The sequence below is a fragment of the Leguminivora glycinivorella genome, chromosome 12, assembly GCF_023078275.1.
Source record: "Leguminivora glycinivorella isolate SPB_JAAS2020 chromosome 12, LegGlyc_1.1, whole genome shotgun sequence".
Lineage (NCBI taxonomy): Eukaryota > Metazoa > Arthropoda > Insecta > Lepidoptera > Tortricidae > Leguminivora > Leguminivora glycinivorella.
Window position 1 is genome coordinate 17,498,326 of NC_062982.1, and position 20,911 is coordinate 17,519,236.

At 36.6% G+C, this 20,911-nt stretch overlaps 1 protein-coding gene across 1 annotated transcript in view; it reads right to left on the bottom strand.

The window, feature by feature from the left end:
* Positions 1 to 20,873, bottom strand: part of LOC125231923 (ras-related protein Rab-10) — a 30,638-nt gene extending 9,765 nt beyond the window's left edge. Inside the window, exons 1-4 of the mRNA XM_048137526.1 lie at positions 20,651 to 20,873; positions 20,252 to 20,451; positions 19,070 to 19,159; positions 9,126 to 9,250 (exon numbers count right to left, since the gene is read on the bottom strand). Coding sequence (XP_047993483.1) covers positions 9,126 to 9,250; positions 19,070 to 19,159; positions 20,252 to 20,451; positions 20,651 to 20,777 — 542 coding nt within the window. The 5' untranslated portion in view covers positions 20,778 to 20,873. The remainder of the gene's footprint in view (positions 1 to 9,125; positions 9,251 to 19,069; positions 19,160 to 20,251; positions 20,452 to 20,650) is intronic.
* Between the last annotated feature and the right edge of the window lie 38 nt (positions 20,874 to 20,911).

Consider the following 20,911-nt stretch of genomic DNA (forward strand, 5'->3'; position numbering starts at 1 on the left):
ATTCTCTATAATATTTTCAAGTTCCTATGGGTACAAAATATCGTGAGTGTTTTTTTTTATGTGAACACTTAATGTAATTCACATAATAAAAAATTGTAACCGGTTATGAAATTTGGTCGGTTATTGCATTCCCTAGTCTTAGGCACGCCATAGACACTCTGAGAAATTCATAATCTTAAAAAAGATTTGCATCCAACCTGTCAGTTCATACTGACAGAATTTTCAGATTGAACTGACAGGTTGCATACAAAAAAAAAAGGTTGCATATAAACCTTTTTTTTCCACACTGTGGCGTGGTGTGCCTTAATTTATACATGCAGCTGAATAGGCAGATTTCTAGCAAGTAGTTTTTTTAAGCTGTCACTGTAGTATCTAAGTCATAAAAATAATGAGTTCAAGTTTAATTGGTTTTACATGAAAACTAGTGCCTGTGCTATGAATGCGTCACCTACAGAGCTGAATTTTTTTATTTTTATTTACAACATATCTGTTAAGGGTGCGCGGCTCGCCCACGGTCGTCGAAGTTGCTCGGCAACTTACGTATTTGTATGAAAAGTTGCGTTGCTTCGTGAGCGATCTCTCATATGCATTTCTTATTAAACAGCGTCCATCAGCGACGCGTCGAATCGCATATGAGAACTCGATTCGACACAGTTCGATTCCGCCTTAAGCCTGGCATCCACTAAGGGCACTAAGAACGGCAACAGAGTCTGAAAGAGACAGTCTGAAAAAATCATAATCTGAAAAAAGATTTGTATGCTGACACTGACAAATCTGTCAGTGTACGTTTGAACTGTCAGTTATGCATACAGTCTTCATTTCATAATCTTAAAAAATCATAATATTAGCGCTAGGAGGTAGGGCATAGCGAATGATATTCCGCTTTCTGTGGTAGGGCACACGGATATCGTTTCGCTCGAAGCTAGAGCAGAGCCCAACTGGGGAAGTACCTCCGCCTAACAGAAGACCGCAGCCAAATAGCACTAGACCCTACTCATAGTGTTGTGTTCCTGCCGGTGAGTAAGGCTCCCAGAGCTCAACGAGGGTGCGGGGTGCTGACCACGGGAGGACTTAAGGAAATAATTTGTTCCGTCTATTGTCTTTTGAGTCGTTGGCAACCCAAACCCTCCTTTGAACTTGTGCACTCCTTTTTGCTGTGTACTTATACTTAACACAGCAAAGGGGAGTGTACAAAAGTTTCTAATGGGGTGGCAACGCGCATGTGACACTCTTTGAGTTGCAGGCGTCCATAGGTTACGGTAACCACTTTCCATCAGGCGGACCGTATGCTTGTTTGCCACCGACGTAGTATAAAAAAAATGAAATCAGAACGAGTGCAATGAAAATTCATATTATTCGCAATCTGTCAGATCGATCTGAAAAAAAAAACATAATATTAAAAAATAACACGGACAGTTGCGAATTGTATGGAAATCCTTGCACTAGATCTGTCATACAAATCCAAATTCAGATTATGAATTTTTCAGACGGTGGACGCCAGCAGGCTTTCGAGACGGTCAATTTAAGTGTTATGGCTCCTCGATGATTCCGTTCATCCAACTTCAATGTTTAGGATACATTTTTCTAATTTGCCGGCTTTTTTACTGCCGAGATTTGGTTGACCGTCTTTAAACAAAAAAAAATGTTTATAGTGAATTAATACTTTTAATTACTTAACGCTTTTATATCAGAAATGCACAGAACATTGAGAATATTTTGATATCTTTAATTCATGCATTCAGGTTTACCGAGCGGTTTAACTTCAAAAAATTAGAGACCTTTTCATAATCTCCGAAATTTTCCGATTGTATCTCCGCTAGAGGCTCAAATTCTCAGCAAATCGGAGAAAAATCTCTGAACTGACAACACTGGTCGTGCTATAATTACGTTACAGTGCTGTCGGTGCTGTCAGCATAACAAAAACTCCTTGACGTTTCGTTTCGATTGACGGAATATGTGAAACCATGTTGTAACTCATTTTCAGATTTTACACTCTAGAAAGTTAAAAAGTATTTAAAGTGCATATTTTACCATCACATTGTATTTAGTATCGATTCACTTTAAATGTATATTCTTTCTACAACAATTATTAATGACACAAAAATACTTTTTAAAATATATTATGAAATTTTATGTGGATCAAAACGTAACTCAAAATGTAGTGATTATACAGATCTGTCAGTGTCAGTTTGAATTGTCAGTTTGCATACAAATCTTTTCTAAGATTATGCATTTTTATGACTGTCTGTTGCCGGCCTATAAATTCTCTTTGATGTCCTGAGAGGAAAACCTGCCCGACCCGACAACCCAGAACAGAGCGTCCTGGCGCCGTAGAATTAGGATAGCCGACCCTAGCCCTACATGAAGTGGAAAGAATCAAAGAACAAGAAGAAGACTTGTTTCAGTATTGGTAAATTCACCATTCTGGAAAGCTAAAGAAACACCTGTTGTTTGTCCACCAAAGAAAACCGTACGTAAGTATAAACCATATTCTTTCTTTTAGTATGAATTGTTTATATTGCTAAATACCAGTGCCCTGTTTATCAAAACTTACAAGCCTTGTATTACAAGCATTTTGCCTATAAAAATATTCATTATTACAAGAATGTGTTTATCAAAACTTCACTTGTAGACTACAAGTTACAAGTGACGTTTTTAATTTTACAAGTATATTTTTACACGTGTATTCGTGATTTTGTTTATCAAAATATTACTTGTAAGTTACAACTTGTAAAAAATGACTCAAAAACCTTAGAGTGTCCGGAGACTCTCTATTCTGTATTACAAGTTCACAAGTGTCGGTTGGTTGGTGTTTTTAATTAGATTTTCTTTCAAATTGTGGCTAAATCATTCGAGTGGCCACGGAACTTAGATTTATAAGAGTCATGTTCATACTAATAAATATAGTGGATAATGTTAGAAGGGAGCAAAATTACATATTCACAGCGAGAGCGTAAATTGAATCCTGAGCATAGCGAGGGATTCAAGAGTTAACACAAGGTGGAAATAATTTTGCTACCATGTGCAGATTTCCACATCACTTATGAGTGATGGTTGACTGGTAGAGCCGTTAGGCATTAAGTCCGCCATTTGTACATTTTTGTTTTGTTTGTGCAAGAAAGTTTAAATAAATAAATAAATGTATAATAAATGTAATAAATACGCACCTAACCGACACTTTTTTATACTTTATATTATGTACAAACTTTTTTCGTTTTGTTAATATTTTATACTGACAACATGAAGTCCTTGAAGGAAAAGTTCAACTTTCCCTAGAGTGATGTGAAAACCTCATTAAAAAAATCCGCTTGTAACGAATAGAATTTGTCGAATTATATCAATTAAGCTCATACGTGACTATGTCAAAAATGTAAATGGCCATGTGCAGGAAAATTTCGTACGATACACGTTCTTTCGTTTTGTTTCGTTCTCTTCACACAAGGGAATTCGTATTTTTTTTGATATGTCAGGCACAGACGTTATATATACTATTCAGCCATGTATTTAACTAGACTACAACCACTTAAAAACAAAAAAAAGTGACATGACGGGGAAAGAATATGGTAGCGGTACGAGTACATGAATTTGATTTTAGAATTTACAATTAAAAATTTACAAGTGTGTAATTTTACAAATCTTGTAATTTTTTTTGATAAACGCAATTTACACGTACTTGTGAAAATTTGCTTGTAATGTGTAACTTGTGAACTTGTAGACTTGTAAGTTTTGATAAACAGGGCACAGGGGCCCGTTTCTCGAAAGACGGGCCACAGGTCTAATAATATAATAATTATTTATTGTTACTTAATCTACCTCTTCTACTTTGCAGTGGATCCTCCCATCATTTGAAGGAAGCAAGTTCTGAGACAGAAGCAAGAGCACATAATTATAAAAGTACAAGTACAGAAGGCTCTGCACTGTCATCAACCTGTCAACGGACTGCATGCAACTTTGAGTTCTATTGTGCAGGGAGACGGTCATCAAACTCTAAGCCAGGACTTGCGGCTGCCGGAATGTATGAAAGAAAAGTTGAGTGAGCCTCCCTGGCAAGAGTATATTTGTAATAATCAGGTAGAACCATCACAAACAGAAGACTTCAAATTCAGTACCATCATTGTTCAACCACAGGATCTATATAAATTTATAAGGGCATGTGGGCCTTAGAGAAAGAGTTGTTAATGTGAAGACTAAATAAATTCAACAAATAAAATCTCAACTATAATACTGTCTTTGGTACACCCGCTACCATCACGTCCAATAGTGAAAGTGCAGTTCAGTGTAAGCAAAGACAGTGTACAAGATATACCACTCACCTATGGCATTAGTGTTACTAGACTACATTAATACATAAAGACTATTTTTCTAAAGTTGTCCAAAAATTTTATTAAAAAGGTGTCGGAACGCCTTATTGGTGTCTCGGGGGACCAAAGAGCCGGTTCCTTCTTTGCTCAGAGGTTGAGTCTGGCGGTGCAAAGGGGAAACGCCGCAAGCATTCTTGGGTCTATGCCAGAGGCAGGGGATCTGAGGGGGGTTTTTTATATTTAGTTATAACCTGCTTGTGTTAGTTTTAGTCTTTAGGGTTTTAAGATTTAATTATAAGATTAGATATATTGTTCGTAGTTGTTCTTGAATAAGCAGTGTTTGTGTGTCTGACTAACGAAAATATAAATTCATATTCTAAACGTCTAAACTTGTGTATAGCTCTGTGTTGTCTTAATAAATCCTATTGGAAACACTGTTGTTGTTCTGATTAGCCAGGCCTGAACATTACACTTCACCATCTTATAAGAGTGCCGACTATTGGGAACCTGAACCTAAATGACAGTAAGGGTCACTTGCACCACCGAAAATCCGAGGTTAACCTTAACCCACCATTTTATATGGAATTTGACAGTCCACTAACCTTGACTTAAGCAGGTGGTACAAGTGGCCCTAAGGGAACGCCATCACACAATGAAGCTAGGAATATATTGCGCTGACGTCCGCGATCGCACGTGCACGACCGACAACCGATAGTTTGCACAATTCAATCTAGGAACATACTACGCGGACGTCCGTCGTAAATCGACCGCGGACGGGGATCTGGACTGCACAATGAATATACACTTAACCGTGCAAACTATCGGTCGACGGACGTGGACATGGCATTGAGCGCATGGACGTCCGATCGAAATCTGGCTCGCTGGATGTTTTGGTGACCGTGCACACTGATCGGTCGCGGTCGCGGTCGATTTACGACGGACGTCCGCGTAGTATGCTCCTAGCTTCAGTGTATATTCATGAAGCTAGGAACACACTACGCGGACGTCCGTCGTAAATCGACCGCGGACGAGGATCTGGACAATGAATATACACCTCACCCAGCAAACTATCGGTCGACGGACGTGGACGTGGCCTTGAGCGCATGGACGTCCGATCGAAATCTGGATGTTTTGTTCCGTGCACACTGATCGGTCGCGGTCGCGGTCGATTTACGACGGACGTCCGCGTAGTATGTTCCTAGCTTTATCCAGATCGCGTCCGCGGTAGAGAGCCATAATATGTTCCTAGCTTTACCAGTTCCACAATATAATATATAATATTATGTGGTCTGTACGTGGCTTGGCCCGAACCCCACTGATGTACACGCCGCTATGGTGGGGAGGCAAGTATGGTCGCGCGATAAATGATAAAAAACATCATCGTTTATCGCTCGACTATACTTAATGCCTGCCAGGGAGCACACGTAAGGCCGTTTTCACATTATCCGATCCGAATATCGGATGTCGGAAGGATTTTAATGGAAAAAATCCAAGATGTCGCCAGTAATGAATGGAATAGCGGTTCAATACATCCGATATCGGAATGGATAATGTGAAAACGCACTAACGTCGTTATACTCGTACCTACAGCGTCAAGCTAGGAACATACTACGCGGACGTCCGTCGTAAATCGACCGCGACCGCGACCGATCAGTGTGCACGGAACAAAACATCCAGCGAGCCAGATTTCGATCGGACGTCCATGCGCTCAAGGCCACGTCCACGTCCGTCGACCGATAGTTTGCACGGTTATGTGTAATTTCATTGTCCAGATTCCCGTCCGCGGTCGATTTACGACGGACGTCCGCGTAGTATGTTCCTAGCTTCACCCTCGGATTAGGCTGGTTTTACGTCACGCGGGCCGACCGCGCGGAGCGATCCGCACTGGATTTATGTGTTAAGTTAACACTGTTAACTTCAGGGAGCGGTTTAGACTTAGAGTGGCATGGACCGGGTCCGCGCGGACGACAACATCATCATATAAATTGGTCGCGATCCGCGCAGACGGGCCGCGTGAGACTAGTAAACTGCATGCTGGGGATGAATCACAGAACTAAATTCTGTGGGATGAATCTATTGAGTGGTTCGTGATGGAGTCGTTGGATATCCAACATAGGTCTTTCAAAACGTATAGGGGTTTCGAAATGAAATTCGTCCTTGATGTAACTTACCCTTAATACCTACCCACCGAGCAGTAAAAAAACAATCTGAAAAATCTAATATACTTAGCTTAAAACATCTATTGTGTTTATAATTTGCCCTGATGTTATGCTATTTTGATACGGGTAATATTTATAGATTCTAAAATAGATTCATTAAAGGAAATATCAATTTGTGATAACGCAGCAAAATTATAAAAAATATATTTAAAACGGTCAATGACTGTAATATTGATGTTAAATGTTTAATAAACGTTATTATTTAAAATTGGTGCAACATTGAGAAATTAATTCTTAAAAAAAAACAATTGCTGTGACATTGTATTTATAATTACCTGTAATGTTACAAAATAAATATACCGGTTATATCAAAAGGTTTTATTGAAGTAATCTTAATTTGTGATATTGCAGCAACTGCATAAAACCAATATTTCAAGTGGTCAATTGCAGTAATATTGATTTTGAACATTTGGGAAACTTTAAGTTTAGACATTTAAGTAACATTGAAAACTTGATGTTTAAAAGTTAATGTTGCTGTAACGTTGCATATGTAATATAGCTAATACCTTGTTGCAGCAATGTAATAAATGAACATTTAAATAACTTGTGATCAAAACATCCTTGCAATATTATAATATTAGTTTTCATTTGTCATGTTACAATAATATAGCACTACTAATTTTCTGAAAGTTTCAAATTACCAATAAGTTGAATGTTGTTGTCATATTTCTCCGACCTTACATTCTAAACTTACAAATGTGAGGTATGTAAACTTACTGCAAGTTATTGTAAGTTTCATGCTCAGTGGGTGATTAACTAATAGAGGATCTATCGAAAACTATAAATGTCACAATAATACATTGCAGTTATCATTTGCATTTGTGCAACGAAAGTGATAACATCTAAAACCTCATTAGCAGTGCACTTCTGACGCCGTATCTTAATCAGTTTGTTATCGTGTATTATTATTATTATTTGTTTATTAACACGTGGTGAAAACATGGAATTGCAAGAAGAAGGTATGTACCTTATTTCCTAATTTATTTTATGCATATATATGTGTGTTTGAATTTTATATATATTTTCTACGAGAGGTCTATCTTTTTGTAAAAAATATTCTTAACTAAAAAAACAATTTGAGTTATACTTTTACGCCGACCTGTGCCGCGGTCGAGACATACCTCATTTAAAAGCTCAATCTGTTCTTAATAAAGGCTGTAAGTTTCATCGTCGTCTGTTGTCGTCTGTTTGAGTTACATGGGTACTGACGTATAAGTGGAGAAAGCCAAGAAAAATAAGATTTTTTCTAACATATTAATGTCTTTGTTATAGGTAATATTACGAGATGTGCTATTTCAAGGCGTACTATATTTGATATATGGCACTCCAAACAAGGCACAGAAAACGAAAAATCTCAACATGTTCTGGATACTTTGACTGAAATGGCACCTCTATCTCAGAACATTGAAAATATAGATATGAAGATTTTAAGTATCAAAATTCGCAATTTATGCAAACGATTTTCGTGTTATTGGAAGAAGACTTATTGTAGTCAGATTAAACTCATAGAAAAATATGCAGATTGGCTTGCTGTGATGGAGTATATCGACGTAATTCAAAGTATTGAGCCGCGTATTTTGCAGCAGAATGATAACGTCGTTGTCGACAAACCAAAAAGCGGCGGTAGCGGGACATCGAATGATGGCAATACAGCTAGACGTTTCTTCATGAACTCAGATATTTCTGCTGAAATAACTGGTATCAAGAAGGAACATCTAGATCGATGCTGGACTATACTGCAATGTTTGAACTCGGGATATAAAATTAATTCGAAAAAAATTAACGATTTCGCTATAGAAACAGCTAGGCAGTTGGTTCATGAAGATAACTACAAATGGTATAAAATGCCCGCTTCCGTCCACAAAATTTTAATTCACGGTGCTGATATTATTAATCACAGCTTGCTGTCAATAGGGCAGGTATCTGAAGAAGCAGCTGAGGCGACTAACAAATATATTAAAGAATATCGGCGAGACCACACACGAAAGATGAATCGCGTTTTGACGAATACAGACTTGATTAACAGGCTTCTACTTCATTCAGATCCCTTAATTTCAGGTCTTAGAAAATTACCTAAAAAAAAATGACAGTATTATCCAAATCAGTATTACATTTGTTATCTTTAAGTAAGTAATTGTTCTGTTAATAGCTTTATTATTTATAAGAATTATAAGTTTACAAATATACATTTTTATAACAAATTATACTGTTTTTATTTTTATTTTTTTGTTTTATTTGATGTTTATTATAAACAAAAAACATTAATACCACAATCTTACTAGTCAATGTTTCATAAAATTATTTTAACGACCTTTTTACATATATTACAGACCTATGTGTTTAATATATATTAAAAAAAAAATTATCAATTTATATTACTGTCATGGTTTTATAACGTTTTTAATAGATAAAAACCAGTATTTCGCGATGTAAGTATTTATGGCCGCCCTTGTATGGGAGCGGAATCACCGTGCGATGGTAACATGATTAATCGCCCGAATCATAATGTCAGTGATCGGCCACAGTACTCGCGTCAGTCGAATCCGAATCCCTCCTGGAGTTATTATAAAACTAAATACACCTACTCTATAAAAAAAAATCTCACCTGTCGGTACCGCGTCCGGCAGTCTTGTCGAGGATAGCCTCGGCTAGCTCGGAAAAGGCGCGCTCTATGTTGATGTTCGCTTTTGCCGAGGTCTCCATAAAGCGAATGCTGTGTTCGCGCGCTATCTGTAGAGGGAAAAAGGGATGGTGAACAAATGGCATTCGACTTTCAATATACAGGTGTTACACTCCATCTGCAAAGTGGTTGCTATTTTAACACGTTTTTTTATAATATAATATCCAGCTCATTTCGCTAAAGATACCTAAATAGGACAAACCTTCGTAAGTTCGTACCTACTACCGGCGGCGACACGAGTACGACTCGGTGAAAAATTTCAAGAGCTTAAAAGGTTATGAAACTCAAAGGAAGCCACAGGTAGTTTTTAACCCCCGACGCAAAAACGACGGGGTGTTATAAGTTTGACGTGTCTGTCTGTCTGTTTGTAGACGTCTGTCTGTGTGTGTGTCTGTCAGTGGCATCGTAGCTCCCGAACGGATGAACCTATTTAAATTTAGTTTTTTTTTTCTGAAAGCTGAGTTAGTCGGGAGTGTTCTTAGCTATGTTTCATGAAAATCGGTCAACTAAGTCTCGGTCGGGGGTTTTTCAAAATTTTAATTAAATTCAGCTTGGAGGTAATAATCTATCAGACATGTTATCAGCAAATTTTAACGTCAAGTTTGAAACCGAAAACCATACTTTTCAGTTTACAATGACGCTCCGTGATTGTTGAGTAGGTATCTTTCCCAATTGAGATGCAAGTATGGATGTTAAGAAAACTTCAAGTAACCAACTTATGTCTTCGTGTTCACATGACCACTTTTTTCACGCTTACGTTTGTCCAAAAATGTACAATCAAATATATGCAAAAAAACTGACAGATAAAATCCAGTGTGCGCGAAAGTGTAATTACACTTTATGAAGCAGATTATGACTGATCCGTCATGCATAGCGACCGGCAATTAAGAGCGAATCGTGATAATCGAATGTAATGCAAGTCGTCTAAATACTTGATCATATATATGACACTTACACGGTACGGTCACCGGCAATAACATCGCACAAAAATAAGACCGCAAAAATATCTGACATAATCTTATTGCTAGTCATAAGAGCGTGTCAGATATTTATGCAGCTTTCTTTTATTGCCGGTGAACATGCAGTGCTCAATAATATACCTTATCTTGAGACTTTTAATACTTTCAGTTTCACTAATTATAACCATCATAACATAAGTAGGTACATTGAGTACTGGCGCTTTATTGGGATTTAACTTCAAGGGCATGAGTCAAAATTATGTAAGGTAAATCACTACCATCATTAGGGCATCAATAAAAATGCGGCATAACCGATAAGTGGGGCAATTAATTTGGCCTTCTGTGGCGCCCGCATACGTGAGGCATTATTATTAAATTGTTACGATACTGAGTAATAATAAGGCATTAGGTAATGTCCTCCGTGTGCTGTGGGCGGAGTGAGGTAAGACGCTAAAGAAAGGATTTAGCATACAAATGGAGAATCGTATATCACGCCTATCCATTGAGTAATTATTACTTCGTATAGAGGAGCTATAGCAAACAACGAACGTGTCACAGCCTGTAAGCTGAAGGCGGGGCGAGGGGGCGGGGTGTGAACCAATGGCCTGCTTCCGTAACGTCGCAAGCGCTACGATTTTACTCGGCGCTTACGACCTTTCGGTCGCGATGATGAGCCCTGCATAGAGTGCATAGATTAGAAGTCGTAGTATAGAAGCGACATGGGTTTACATGGGCACTTTTTTAAATTTATGACTCTCAATTAGCGTGAGTTGTTAACAAAAAACATAAATAGCTGTTAGTTTTGTAACGACAATCAAGCTTGAAATCTGTATTTAAAACTAAACTTTTTTCACGTTCTGAATTTAGATTATAGCTTAGTATAATTTACATAATTAAAACAAAAACGATGTTTTTATTGAAATTCCATGCTTAAAATTATCGTTGCAAAACTGACAGCGATTTAACTTTTTCTTAACAACTCTGTGAGTCCCAATTTTTTTAAATGCCCACATAGAAAGCTGCATACGGACTGAGCGTACATGTGTACACGTAGCCGCAACTGGATATTAGTTATTTATGTGACATTTGCATAATGGCAGGCATTAAAACATGAGTGTTGTTTTTGTTGTGTTAATAAGATAACATGAGTGTTTTAATGCCTAATTATGTATAGTCGCATACATAACTTTATCTGCATCCATGTATGTATTGGGCGCGGGATTATCGTCCCATAGAAAATTTGGATTTCGCGCGTTTTATACTCTCATAATTTGCTTGACCGTCTACCTACCCAAATTCATTCAGGCAGGTTAGGTACTGCACTTACATTTACAGACTCACATGAAATTCGACACGCGTATTGAGAGTCTTATAACATATTCTCAATACGCGTGTCGAATTTATATAATTGACCGAAATGTCGGAAAACTGTGCAATTTTCACAATAATAATTAAATAACCTTTTTTGCGTCGATAAATATATATAATTTAATGTATGATAGGAAACTTGAACTTGAACTTGCGATATTGTCACGTCTGCTTTTGTTGCATTTTTACTCTTTGGTTTCAACGAAACATGGCCGCCGCGACATGGCGCTTTGGCATGAGTTTATATTGATACATTTTTTAAAAAGTAAGCGTGTTTAAACAAAAATGCAGTAAACCTACGTATGAAAAGTCACTCCTTGGCTTTTGTTAGATTTTCCTGAGCAGTTTGTACAGTACCTCACTACACATGACGGCATTATTTAGACGAAATATTTATCATTGCGATACGTCAATCTACCACAGCCGTTCGGCACAGACTAAGCGCGTTTGTGCTGATCAGCTCTAAGTGTTGTTACACAAAATCAAGTTGAGGTGCCCTCTCTAGTTAACATAATTACTCAAAGCGCCTATCATGTCACAGGACTCATACGCATGTATATAGTCTGACTAAGCTAACTTGGCAGCGATATTGACAACACAGACAGTGCATATGCCAGTGATACTTCTGAAATGATGACGCTTGAAATAACGAGTCTGTGCTATCAAAATCGCTGAAGAGTTAACTTGGTCTTGAGTCTACCTATACGACGAGCTGTGATCTACGACCAAAAAGTGCGATAAAGTGAAATCAAACTACTTATAGTAAGATTGGATAATTTAGTCTCTAATCCAGTTTGGCCTTGATGTCATTAACAACATGAAGCTAGTATATTAGATGACCGAACAGATTAGATTACGTCCTACGAGTATAATCCATAATATGAGAATGAACGACCTAAAACGATTCCTACATTGAGGTATATGTACTACGTACTAGAGGCGACGTTACTAAGAGAATTTTTAACACACCCCACTGCGGTCCATGGACCGCAACGTTGTCAGTCGTCTACAGGTCCTTGCAGTGCAGTGATGTGCCGTGATTCATTTACAATCCACGTGAATAATGCGTTCTTGTGTGCTTAAAAATTGTTCTAATCACTCGAAAAAATCAAATAAAAGTCAAGGTGTGACATTTCATCGGTAAATTAAACAAAAAACTCGTCTATAATATTTTAAGATTGAATATTCTACAAACACGCGAGCGGGAGCGGACTGCCGCCATTTTGGTGACGCAATCATAGACTAGAAAAAGTTAACCGCGCAGATGTGCCATTTACATTGTTCCTACTAATGTGTTTCACCTCTAATATATTTGCGAAATATATATATATTTCTATTTGGAAAATTATTAGGTAACTACTTACTACTTCATGAATGATGTTACTATAATATTAAAAAAGTTTATTTGTTTATAAATTGTTAATATTTTTTGAGTGAAATTGTATTTGTAGCACGCTCACTTTTTGCAGTTTTCTTTGGCATGGTCATGAAAAAAGGGAACAATGGATACGCTTTATCCAAAAATTGTGCTGAGGAAACTTGGTTACCAACTGACCACAAATATTGTTCATTCATTGTATTTTAAAGAAGAAAATAAGTACAGTACAATTATATTATTTTGTATTGTTTAAGTTGTAAATAAATAAATCATTTTGACTAGAATAGCCGTATTTTAACTAAATGTAAAATTCCCATTAGGCAGAATATAATAATGTGTCACATCTGATGGTAGACCTACTCTATGCGTAAATGGCCGCTCCCCCCCCCCGCGCATTTGTCAGCATGTGCAGTGTTTTCGCTTGGCAACGTCGCCTCTAGTACGTAGTACATATACTAGGGCTCCCGGTCGTGACCGTGTATCGTGAACACGTAGCCGTACGCACGTTGCCGTGATACACGGCAACGGATTTCTGGTTCGTTCGTCACGTGAAAATAAATCACGTGAAATTAGGGTACGTACGTTCGTAGATCCGTCCGTACGTACGTACGAATTCACGTGACACGCCCGTTCGGTCCGCCAGCGGCGTTTCATGAGAGAAGATAAGATCGGATGCAGTCTCTATAAGTTATGAATAAAAATGTAGGTATCGTGAGGTTATATCTTAATTACTTTTGAATTAAAATTTATATTCAATACTGCGGTTTTTCAAATATTAATATGTAAGTAATAAATAAATATAACCAAATAAACGATCCGGGGTTTCCGATAGGCTTAATTTAGAAGTGGTTATAAAAATACCAACGATATGGGTAGGTAACCTTTTGTAAGGGTAACTGCTAGATTTGGTAACCGTTTCAGATAAAGTTTCCTTCCAGTCATTTGAGTTTTTTACTCTATCCAAAGGTTTTCAACAGTTATAATTCTAAATTCGACTTATTATTAAATAACCACTGTTAGCATTGTCTCTACGCTACAACCGACGCTTCGAGTACAAATTCAAAAAATGCTTATACTTTCACTAAAATATTACTTTAATGTTTATTAAAATGGCACTATACCATGACTATACCTTATCCTTTGTTAAGCTTATCTGTTGAGTGGTTGTGGTTGAAAAATACCATGCGTTAACGTGGTAATATGGGCTTAACCGTGCACCGTGATACCCTTGAATCTGCTTATTATGTGTCTGCAATGTTCGTTGACAAAAACTCTCTAGTTACCCTCTGATTAATAAGATTTAATAGGAAGATAAGTATTCACGGTACCATTCAATTATTGATGCAAGGAGTAAGACATTTGTCAATTTAGTATAAAAATTAAGAATGTGACGATAGGATGACATCCACGGAAACGTAATTTTAACACATACCTAGTTAATAATTATGTTATACATTTTACGCGAACTTACTTAACTGTTATAGCCACTATTTAATTAGGTAATTAGTGTAATTACGTTATATAGTAATAAGATTGATGGTAGTAAAAAAAGTCTACTTTAAGAGGGTTCAAGGCGCAGGATTATCATTTTATTAAGATGTAAACACTGTTTTATGACTGATATATTGTTTCAAAAATAATAAATAGGCACTGCTTAATAAAGTGAGCTTCGTTATACTATTTACATGCAATAACTTTAAAATTATTTTTTTATGGTATTTAAACTTAGACCTTTGCTGCTTTCATTTACTTATTATGGATTACACCTATTTAAAAAATTGACTTACTCGTTTGATGTCGTAACAGTAACAGCAGATTTCAAATGAACTGACGTCAAATGCCTCGCGATAGATCCTGTAGTACCATGACGACACGGAAACTCATTGTTTGTCCGATCCTTGCAGAGACTACATAAAGTTGAATCTCCGACTCTGGTGGCATATCTCCACATCAAACTTTTCTTCGTTGTTAAGAGTTTCAAACATTAACAGTAACAATACAAAAAATTAACAAAACAACAAGACAATAACTTTTAAATTCACCGCTAAAGTAAAATGTCAAGGCCTTCAAGTGTTGATCAACTGGGATCTTACAAGTGACTAATTGAAATAAACTAAAATTCTAAACTGCCTCATCCAGATTAAATAAAAAATCCTAAAATGTAAAAATAACACATCGCTCACTTCACTCAGCTTCACGTACAAAAGGCAGCTCGTAAATTTTACTGTCTTTATTACCACGTGGTGGAACTGCGCTTATTATTTGCAAAATACCACCACAGTAAGATAGCTGAGCTCGTTCGTCAAACAATACAGTGCTATAAAGGAATATACTATCTAAAAGTATTATTTAATGTACCGAAACTGATAAGAACTGCAGCTGTCATTTTTTTTGTCTTAGCCGTGGCCCCGCGCACATGTGTGCATATTTTTTGCCTGGAGTATAATAGTCATCATAAACTTGCTCTTTTGTTCACCTACACTCCTGTTTGTCTTGTTTACATTTAAGATTACGTTATATGCTTACATAAGAGCAAGCTTAAATATTAATTAATTAAAGCCACTTGGTAGGTTTTCATTTTCATACATAATAAATGAAAGAATAAATGTGAAAACCTTAAGAATAACATAATAATGCTTGACCAGAAATATATGGCTAAGCGTCGTGTTGCTGAATTTCATCAGAACTATTGTCCCGGATCCGTAAGTTCACATTTTTGACACATTTGTTTTGAAGTACATATGTTGCGATGTGGCTAAGGCGTATCGTTTGCCAAATCTAACGATTAATTTCGAATTGGTTGAATCGATTAGGCCCTATGGACAAGGAGGCGCTTAAACAAATATACGATTTCTATCAACTTACTGAAATGTCATTTGAATCGAAATTACACTCTGCCACAGCACTAGTTTAAAAATAAAAATTAATGATAAATGGTTTAATAAGTAAATCTTGCGTTATAAATTAATATCGTAAAATACTTACTAACGAAGATCCGCAAAAATGTAACATGTTTTAGATTATGTTTAAAGTAAGGGAAATATTATTTTTCTACTCGTCGATTGTAATCTGTCAATTAGGACACCACAGACTAAACTATAAGTGCTAACTTTTCAGTGTTGGATACTCTATGGCAGTTCCGACTCAACTATAATAATATATGTACTTAATCTCATTATAGTTGACTTTAAGTTAACTGTAATAATTTCAGAAATAGAACATCATACAACTTATATACTAATTTGCGATACCTGGCAAATTTTTCTGCATCTGAAATACATTTTTTTTATTTGTGGCGTTATCGGCCAATCAGAGACGGTTGTTACAAATAATTGGTTACTAGGTAATTCGATGTTGATACAACGGTGAACGACGCTATTAACATTAATTTAAACTTGCATGAATGATGATATTTCCGTCCATTGATGATGAAGATGATGACTCGTAGAAAAAGTATTGTATACAATAGTGATATAATTAAGTTTTTCACTCTCGTACCGTACTGTTAGGCTAAACATGGTACTCGACTGAAAAGCTTTGTATTATATCGCGATTGTATAAAATACTATTTTAAGTACTTGATTTTTTTAACCATTATTACAGGATTTTACGTTTTGTGGACGCTGTCATGTGTGAAAAAGAGGTTCTTACACTTCTTACAGCTCTGGGACAATAGTTACTCCATACTATACTAAACTGTCACCACATACAGTTTTAAGTTAGTGTCAAGTATTTGAGGATTCTGACGGCACATGTCAAAAAATAAACAATATTAAGACGTAACGTAACACAGGTTGACATTTACCATACAGGTATATAGATAGTGTAAGGCATCGGACAGTTTGCTAGTTTTAATTTCAATAAAATCGGAAACAGAATAACGCCGTAAATCACTTAATCTTCTCTTATAAAATAAACTCCCGGGGAGCCGCGTCTGTCTGTGTGTTCGTGATAAACTCAAAAACTGAACGGGTTTTCATATGGTTTTCACTTATGAATAGAGTAATTCTTGAGGAAAGTTCAGGTATATAATTTGTTAAAGTTTTGTTTGAATTGGTTGAAATATGACGATATTTTCTAATCGAGTTGGACAAAATCCCGCTGGCTGAGAGCTTTAATCGAAAACGCTGCCGAAACCGTTTGAGCTATATCAAAATAATGTATTGGAAAATTGTGTCTCTCTAATAGGTCTACAAAAAAGTCCGCGATGGCATATGTCTATCTTTTACGGATAACTTATTATAACAATTTTTATCATAATCCCCGTGCGTAGCCGGGGAGGGCCGCTAGTTATATGTATTGTATAAAAATCGAAGCAAAACATAAATATAAGTTTAATTCATATGTAAAAAAAAATTCGTCCAGTATTAAGTATAGGTATTAAGTGATATTTCAATAATAGTCATGATTTGGTTTTCTCCCGGGCGAGTTAAATCTACAAAACGTACGATAAGTACTCTGCACACGAACTTAGTTCGGGCGGCGGCGTGTCACGGCCCGCGGCGTGTCACGTGAATCCGGGCGCTAAGGCAAGTAAGTACGTACGTACGTGCGTACGAGGTACGTACCTTGCCGTGTTCGTGAAATTCGTGATCTTAGTACCGCCGGTGTTAAGATCACGTAGCTACGGTTCGGCGTGAATCACGTGTATCCAGAGCCCTAACATATACCTCAATGGATTCCTATACCGAATGATCATTTCATTATCTTTTTAATGCAAGATGAAATGAGATACGATATAGGAAAATGAACTGCGTTAATACATATAGGGCGCTTCCAAAACGCGTTGTGCGGTACGCTAATTATTATGGCTTTGCTTTGCCTATTAGCGTTCATGCTTGATGATTGTTGGGATGCCGGCAGATTTACGTGTTCCAAATGTATTACATTTGATTAAATTTGATAGTCGCCAATTTTCTGGGCGCAGCTCGGCTAGCTGGTTGTGTACTCTTTTTTTCTCTGTAAAATTAAATGATCCAAATTCTCCTGAATACCTCAAGTCTCTCTTTCAATACTTCGGTGTTACCTGCGAAGCGCTAGTAGCCTAGCGGTAAGTACGTGCCACTTTCGTTCCGGAGGTCACGGGTTCGAACCCCGGCTCGCACCAATGAGTTTTTCGGAATTTATGTGCGAAATGTCATTTGATATTTGCCAGTCGCTTTTCGGTGAAGGAAAACATCGTGAGGAAACCGGACTAATTCCAATAAGGTTCCTCTCTACCGTACCGGGTTCATGTTGTATTTGTTTAGCGTTCAGGCAGCCCGTCTTTGGAATGGGCTTCCCTTCAATATAATAAATTCCCAAAATAAGGTGGGATTTACAAAATCTTTACGTGCTTTCTTCGCAGGCAGAATGAAAGATTCATAATGTAAATATCAATATGTTAAGCTCTATTATGGTTCGTTTTCATATTTGTATATATTTATGTATGTATTACATATGTGTAGGTCTAAATGGTATAATTGTATTATATGTATGTATATTCCTCTATATGTATGTAGGTATATTATTTGTTGTAGACTTTTTAAAGTAGCACCACCCACAATTTTTCTGCTTTGCCTAAAGGTTGACTGGTAAAGAATGCCTTATGGCATTAAGTACTTTAAGGTTTTTTTTTGTGCAATAAAGGTTAAATAAAGGGCATATAAATATATTGTTTTACTACACCTTGACTGGAAAAATGTGTTGTTGACAAGTCAGTAGGTATACTTATTGTCAGTTGATTCTAAAAGCTATTTTTAGAATTGTTGACTTTAACTAAAAACAAGTAAAATGCGAAGTTGTAAACAAACTCGGCTATGACTAGTATGACTACTGTCATAATGATTACTGGATACAAGCTATATCTGTGTTTTAACTGCCTGTCTGCGTTTTAAATAATATAATAATATAAGCTTTTATTTCCTTAATGAATGTTTACAGTTCTGTTTTTTTGTTTTATTTTTAAACTTCTTCTTTGTCTTCATAAGGACCGCCCTGAGCGGTAAAAGTGTATTAAATAGTAAATAAACAACTTAAATAACCAGTCATATGCCACGCCTTATCATAGAATTTTCCTGAAAGTATGAAGTTAGATATTAGGCTGAAGCTGTGTGTGTCAGTTGACTTCTTTGGCAGTCAATTGGTTCATAGAATATCACATGATATTACAAAAAGGTACTTACCGCCTCTCCACGCTCCTTGCTGACAACACGCTTCTCCTCCATGTCACACTTGTTGCCGAGGATCATTTTCTCTACATCCTCATTTGCATGCTGAAACATTTATACACACATGAAATATTTAGAGTTCGCAGCATTAGCTATTTGTTATGTCAGTAAATAGATCTATAGTTGACAATATGTATACACTTGATTTAAGAAATGTCAGATAAAGCAATCGGGCACAACAGCCGCATAATTTATAAATAAATTGCTAGAGAAGTATTGGATAATCTTTTATGGACAAGATTTAAGCAACATTGAATTTTAACCAACATAATTTTAAAGACAATTTGTTAAGAAAATTGTCATGATAGTATCTACACAAGAATAAATGGCCTATGGTAAATCATTAAAAAAAATGCTAGTCAAATCAAATGAATTTAAACATTAAAGAAGCAGTTGTAACGAAATGACAGATTATATTTATCTCAGTGTATAAGGTCAGTAGGCACCCACTCATTATCAAAACAAGTAGGAAAGATAACACAGTATGTGAGTACCGGAGATGCACCCGTCTAGGAAAACCATTGGCTAATCATTGCTTAGTCATCACATTTAATTGTGACAATAATAGCAATTTGTGGTAATTTGAATCATAAGATTCATGTATGCTTATCTGTGTTGATTTGAGGAAAAATTGCTATTTATATCTTAAAAATTATAATCATACTTCATATGTTTTGACAACAATATGTGTGACTTATGAGATCAACTTGTGTGTATTGCACAATGTTTGAACTTTATTATTTCCTCCATTTCTGTATTTTTATTACCCAACAGGTTTGGCACTGATTTTAAAGACAAAGGAAATTGTAACACAAGAACCCTTTTGGGTCTTTTCACATTATTTACCCTGATTTGTTCCAACTCAGAGACCACTCATCATAATTAGGTTCATTTGTAACTATATCCCAACTAGGTTTGAGTATTATTTAGAAGAGTCTTACTTACAGGCACCCCGGACATTCAATTCATATTGACTGTGGATTTATGAGCTCAGTTTGACACCTAAAAATTTGATCTACCATATATGGGCATTGGGCAAATTTTACCTACCTACTACCTGCCTAGTTGAATCTACCTGACATTCAAGATTTATAAAGGTATTGTCTAAGTTTATAGAAGTAAATGAAAATGCGTTACCTCGTCTATATTTCTGAGCCACTTGACAATGTCATCAAATGTTTTTTCATTGGTGATGTCGTAAACCAGCATGATGCCCATGGCACCACGATAGTAAGATGTCGTGATGGTGTGGAAACGCTCCTGGCCCGCCGTGTCCCAGATCTGCAGCTTTATCTTCTTTCCCCGCAACTCCACTGTCTTTATTTTGAAGTCGATACCTGTGGAACGGGATACAGAATGAATCAACCGTGATTGAATATTTTTGTCAAGTGTTTCAATAAATGTATTTAAATTGACGTGTTTAATGTATCTTATTCCCTTTAGATGTGATGGTATAGGTTGCTACTAGATCGTAATAACCGATGATGATTTATACAACACTTGGATATTTTTAGTAGATACAAAAATGGTTCATACCGATAGTGGAAATAAAAGTGGTCGTGAAATGGTTGTCCGAAAATCTAAATAAAATGCAAGTCTTTCCCACGCCGGAGTCGCCGATGAGGAGCAGTTTGAACAATAAATCGTAAGTCTTCTTGGCCATTTTTAAGTTATTTTACGCTTATTTGTAGGAAAAATGAGCAAAATCCAAGAATCACCCGATCCGAACGGAAATGTGACAGCTCACTGATTGTGTTGCCAGTCGGTAAAAATAGTGATGTCATTGAACTTGAAAAT